Below are 6365 nucleotides of genomic sequence, written 5' to 3'. Positions count from 1 at the left end.
AGGCTCTGAGCTGTCAGCACAGAGCCTGATGCGGGGCTTGAGCCCACCATGACCTGATCTAAAATCACAAGTTGGTTGCTCAATTGAATTACCCACCCAGGAGCCCCTACAGCTTGCTTGGGACTTTGAGGAGTTTCCCCAGACACAGAACTTCCAATGTTAAATTAGAAAAGTCCCAGAACAGGGGCGCCTGGGTGGCTCAGCTGGTTGGTCGTCCAACTTCAGCTCATGATCTTGCGGCTTGTGGGCTCAAGCCCCGCATCAGGCTCTGTGCTGACAGCTCAGAGCCTGGAGCCTGCTTCGGATTCTGTGTATCTCTCTAGCTCTGCCCCTCCCCCACTCATGTTCAGGCACATGCGCACTCTCTCCCTCTCTCAAGAATAAATAAAATATTAAAAAATAAAAAATTTAGAAAAGTCCCAGAACAAAGCGGGACAGGTTGGCCACCCTAATCAGTGGTGGTTGGAAAACAAATTACCTTACTCAGGAAAAGCAAAGACCAAAATTGCTCAGTGATATGTAAGTCTCATCATTAGTTACAGGAATAAACTTGTACATGAAAAATATCCAATCCTTTAAAATTCTTTCCCCCACAAGACAACCATATATATACATATATATATATACACATACATATATATTTGTATATATATATATGTATTTATATGTATTTGAGCAGAGAGAGAGGGAGAGAGAATCCTAAGCATGCTCCCCACTGACAGTACAGAGCTCAATGCAGGTTCAGACCCCAAAACCATGAAATCATGACCTGAGCCAAAATCAAGAGTCAGACGCTTAACCGACTCAGCCATCCAGGCACCAGAAGACAACCTTTTAACGAACAAAATATAGCACATCATATCAAAACACAGTACTTACAAAAGACTAGCTGCTTCCTGGAATGCATTCACAGCTGCTGGAATATCCCCCATCACCAGATGTTTCTGTCCTAAACCCAACAGTTTCTTAGCTTCATTATCCACATCCAAACTGCAAGAAAAAAGTTTTTCAAGTGTCAAATACTGTTTAAAACCCACATTTTTTGGAATACCTATGTATTTTTTTAATTTTTACTTTAAAGAGGGTGCAAGCAGGGAACAAAGGCAGAGGGAAAAGAGAGAGAATCTTAAGCAGGATTCTTCACACACAGCATGGAGCCAGCATAGAGCTGGATCCCACGACCCTGGGATCATGACCTGAGACAAAATCAAGAGTCAGACAATCCACTGACTCACCCAGTGCCCTGAATACCTGCTACATTTAAACCATTATACTTTAACCTCTTTAAACCTCTGACCACTGTGGCAAGGCCTAGCTAACTCACATTTATTTATCACTATAAAATCAAAAGAAATCCTGGGACGCCTGGGTGGCTCAGTCAACTAAGCATTTAACTTCAGCTCAGGTCATGATCTCACGGTTCAAGAGTTCAAGCCCCACATGGGGCTCTCTGCTAGCAGCACAGAGCCCAGTTGGGATCCTGTCTCCCTCTCTCTCTCACCCTCTCCTGCTTGCTCTCTCTAAAAAATAAACACTAAAAAAAAAATAAATAAATAAATAAATAAATAAACGTCCAGCTTCTGTTCAAGTCATGACCTCACGGCTCATGAGTATTCAAAGATAGGTTAACATTTGCCAGGCATGTAATGAATAAGGAGAACTAAGTAACTTACAATTTAATATTTTAATCAATGTGAAAAACCAGAAGACATCGCTGTCAGGAGGATGCCATACTTTATATATTTTTTAAATTTTTAATGTTTATTTATTTTGAAAGAGAGACAAGAGTGTGAGCAGGGGAGGGGCAGAGAGGAGACACAGAATACGAAGCAGGCTCCAGGATCTGAGCTGTCAGCACAGAGCCCGATGTGGGGCTTGAACCCATGAACTATGAGATCATGACCTGAGCCAAAGTCGGACACTTAACTGACTGAGCCACCCAGGTGGCCCAAGACTATACTTTAAATTACACACAAGTATAGGGGCTTCTCTGGGTGGCTATGACCTCATGGCTCATGAGCTTCAGCCCTGTGTCGGGCTCTGTGCTGACAGCTCAGAGCCTGGAGCCTACTTCAGATTCTGTGTCTCCCTCTCTCTCTCTCTGCCCCTCCCCTGCTTGTGCTCTGTCTCTCTCTCTCTCTCTCTCTCTCTCTCTCTCTCTCTCTCTTTCTCTCTCTCTCAAGGGTGAATAAACATTTTAAAAAATAATAATTAAAATAATAATAATAATGATAATGTGGTGCCTGGGTGGCTCAGTTGGTTAGGCATCCGACTTCAGCTCAGGTCATGATCTTATGGCTTGTGGGTTCAAGCCCCACATCCAGCTCTGTCTTGACAGCTCAGAGCCTGGAACCTGCTTCGGATCGGTCTCCTTCTCTCTCTGCCCCTCCCCCACTCATGCTCTGTTTCTCAAAAAATAAACATTAAAAAAAAATTTTTAATAAATAATGACACTGCCCTCAAGTTATATAGTTCTTAAGTTTATGTTCCAGAGATAAAATCTAACTGTACTCTGTAAACAATCTTACCTATCCACTTTATCTGCAGAGGTAGAGGGAGCAGGAGCATCTTCTTCAATCCTGTAATGAAACATTAAGAGGAAACAAAAATAAGGTTATTTTAAGCCTGGAAATTACATAAATTAAGAAAAATATAAAGCCATAAAAAGAGGGTGCCTGGGTGGCTCAGTTGGTTAAGCATCCGGTTCTTGACTTCAGCTCAGGTCATAGCTTATAGTTCATGGGTTCAACCCCATGTTGGGCCTTATGCTGGCAGTGTGGGGCCTGCTTGGGATTCTCTCTGCCCCTCCCCCACTCTCACACTCTGGCTCTCTCTCAAAATAAATTTAAAAAAATTTTTTTAAAAAGCCTTAAGAAGAGCCACCATTTATTAAATGCCTGATAGGATATTAAGATCTTAAAACCAATATTTACTTCTATTCAATCTTCACTCATTCAAGTATCTGTTAAATACGTATTTGCTAGTCATGAGATATACTACAGTGATGGTCACATCCTAGCTTTAAGTTTATGATTAGGTGGATGAAAGTGAAGTATTTATTATAATGCAACATATGCATTACTGAAAAATCTCACATTCTGCTTAACTTCTCACTAAAAATAAATTTTCTGTTCTTTAAAAAACAAAGAAGCAAAGTTTTCAAGAACATTCATTTTTTGAAAAGTTTTAATAAGTATCTTTAAAACATTTCATAGTTGTGGGGCACCTGGCTGGTTCAGTCAGTTGGGAAACCGACTGGTTCAAGTCATGATCTCATGGTTCCTGAGTTCAAGCCCTGCATCAGGCTCTGTGCGGACAGCTCAGAGCCTGGAGCCTGCTTCAGATTCTGTGTCTCCCTCTCTCTCTGCCCCTCCCCCACTTGCACGCACTTGCCCTGTCTCAAAAAGAAACAGCATGCGCTTGCTCTCAAAATGAAACATTACAAACTTTTTTAATTAAAAAAAAAAAAAAAAAAAAACATTTCATAGTGGCGTTTACTGAAAAGGCCTAGAAATAATGACCAACTCAGTAGCAATGAGTACCCCACCCCTCGCACCCAGACTATATGCCTAAAATCCCATTCCTCACTAAAAGGAACCAAGATTCCATTGAGAAGTTAACAGATTCTAAGCTGGGACAGGGAAAATACAAAGGTGACTTTGGCTTTCATGCCAGAAAGCAACAAAGCTATTTCTAATAACGACTTAGGAGTTCTATATACTTATGGTCATGCCAAAAGGAATTATAAAGCAAATATGGGGAATCCAGGGAAAAGCAGATGAATAGTTCTTTGTGCCATTTTTGCAACTTTTCTATAAATTTGACATGTTTCATAATAATTTACAAAAATATTACAAAAGCAGATTCAAGAGCCAGCCTGGATAAAATCCCACTGGTGAAAAGAGTCAGTTTGAGCACCAAAAAAACAACAGCTACAATGGATTGAAAACTTCGAATATGTTTAAATCGATGCACTCTCAATGACACAAACAAAAAGAACTCATTATCTTTGAAGAATAATAGGAAACCACTGCATTATTCTGAAAATTAGTAAATAAAGAGAGAAAAAGCTACAATACAATTGTATTTGCATTTTTTTTACAATACAGTTGTATTTAGACAGGCTTTAAGATATGGTTGATTTAAGTTACTACTTAGGAATCCTGTAGATTATTTGGTATTAACTTAAATTCTTGCCATTTTAACCTGCTCTACTATCAGTTTTCATGTATATCCCAAAAGTAATATCCAGAGAAGGATATCATTTATATCATTTATAAATGTGCCCCCAAAGCACACCAGATCTCAAATGAGACCCAAGAATGCTGTTAACTGGTGAAATGGAGAAAAGGAAAAGAAAGAACACACAGAAAGAGGCAACCTGACTACCAGGTACTTTATACTACCAAGTATTACTCAGAAGCAATAAATTAGAATTGGGAGTACATACCACAAGAAAGCTACAAATATGATAATAAATAGAAGCTTAAAAGATTGGGGCGCCTGGGTGGCGCAGTCGGTTAAGCGTCCGACTTCAGCCAGATCACGATCTCGCGGTCTGTGAGTTCGAGCCCCGCGTCGGGCTCTGGGCTGATGGCTCAGAGCTTGGAGCCTGTTTCCAATTCTGTGTCTCCCTCTCTCTCTGCCCCTCCCCCGTTCATGCTCTGTCTCTCTCTGTCCCAAAAATAAATAAACGTTGAAAAAAAAAAAAAAAAAAAAGATAGGGGCGCCTGGGTAGCTCAGTCAGTTTAAGTGTTTGATTCTTGATTTCGGCTCAGGTCATGATCACATGATTTGGGAGTTCGAGCCCGGCATCTGCACTGACAGTGCAGAGCCTGCCTGGGATGCTCGTGTGGGCACTCTCTCTTCCCTCCTTCCGTCTCTGTTTCTGCACCCCCTCCCCCCAATAATCTCTCTCTTAAAATAAATAAATTAAAAAAAAAATTTTAAAGGAAGCTATAGGGGCGCCTGGGTGGCTCTATCAGTTAAGTCTCTGACTTTTGGAGCCTGGAGCCTTCTTCAAATTCTGTTTCCCTCTCTGCTCCTCCCGTGCTCACACTCTGTCTCTCTCTCAAAAATAAAATAAACATTAAAAAGTTTTTAAAAAAAATAATGAAATAGGGGCGCGCCTGGGTGGCTCAGTCAGTTGAGCATCCAACTTCACCTCAGGTCATGATTTCACGTTCATGGGTTCAAGCCCCACATAGGGCTCTGTGCTGACAGTTCAGAACCTGGAGCCTGCTTCGGATTCTGTCTCCCTCTCTCTTTGCCCCTCCTCTACTCACACTCTCTCTCTCCAAAATAAACATTAAAAAAATTTTTTAATAAAAAATAAAATAATAATAGTAATAATAATTAAAATAAAAAGGAAGATATGGAAGATTAAAAGGGCTCTCCTATTAGACAATTACTGACTCTCTCACACACATACACACAGAATGGAGTCCATTAGTTTTTCAAACTGGACTTTCTTCTTGTTTAGCTGTAACAAACTTATAAAGAAATGAAATAACACAAGCAAAATGGACAAAACAAATGATCAATGAAAAAACAGCTTACTCAATTCAGTAAATATTTAAATTCAACAGACATTTTAATTTTAGTGCCTACTGTATGCATTGGAGACCGTCTCCAACCAAACATTAAAACAGTAGAGGGGACACTTGTTTAGAAGGACAGAGAAAGGGAGGAGAGATTACATGACAGGTGGGGACTAACTATATTGGAGTCAGAGTCCTAGAAAATGCTTAAATGCTTTGAAGATTAAAATAAAATTTAAAAAAAAGTCAGTTACTTTCAGCAGAATCCCAAATCTTTGCTTCCAACTCCTAATCCTTTTGTGAATATATTAGTCAACAAGTTTGATGAAAAGCCCTGAGGAATGGGGAAAAACCGGGTTGAAAATAGAGAGACTTCAAAGCTAGAGCCATAGGGATGAGGCACAGTTTAAAAGGCAGTATTTAGCTGCAGGTAAGTAAGCAGACAGATAATCTGCCCAGAATCCTGGAATTATGGCTTTGGATCCTTATCTACAAACACTTTCTGATCTAGCCAGTGATGTCTAACCCCTTAGTGAAGTTAGTCATTCTGGGCAGATTCCAACACATAGCTCCTCAAATTACCAGTGGTTGAAGGACCAGATTTTTTATTTCCAGTGTACAACAGATGGGTTTTTTGTTGTTAACAATCACTCCTTGCTGTATTTTTTAAAATTTATTTATTTCAGGGGCGCCTGGGTGGCTCGGTGGGTTAAGCGTCAGACTTTGGCTCAGGTCACGATCTCACAGTCTGTGAGTTCGAGCCCCGCGTCAGGCTCTGTGCTGACCGCTCAGAGCCTGGAGCCTGTTTCAGATTCTGTGTCTCCC

At 40.5% G+C, this 6365-nt stretch overlaps 1 protein-coding gene across 6 annotated transcripts in view; it reads right to left on the bottom strand.

The window, feature by feature from the left end:
* NASP (nuclear autoantigenic sperm protein) overlaps nt 1-6365 on the bottom strand; it is a 42000-nt gene that overhangs the window by 14541 nt on the left and 21094 nt on the right. For all 6 annotated transcript variants that reach the window (XM_040470056.1, XM_040470059.1, XM_040470060.1 and 3 more), the window contains 2 exons: nt 2529-2579; nt 880-990 (listed from right to left, as the gene is read on the bottom strand). In XM_040470056.1, the coding sequence (XP_040325990.1) occupies nt 880-990; nt 2529-2579 (162 nt within the window). The remainder of the gene's footprint in view (nt 1-879; nt 991-2528; nt 2580-6365) is intronic.

This window comes from Herpailurus yagouaroundi, unplaced genomic scaffold (genome assembly GCF_014898765.1).
Source record: "Herpailurus yagouaroundi ecotype Mexico unplaced genomic scaffold, PumYag 77, whole genome shotgun sequence".
NCBI classification, from domain to species: domain Eukaryota; kingdom Metazoa; phylum Chordata; class Mammalia; order Carnivora; family Felidae; genus Herpailurus; species Herpailurus yagouaroundi.
The sequence above is the reverse complement of the archived record's forward strand: the minus strand, read 5'-3'. Positions and strand labels throughout refer to the sequence as shown.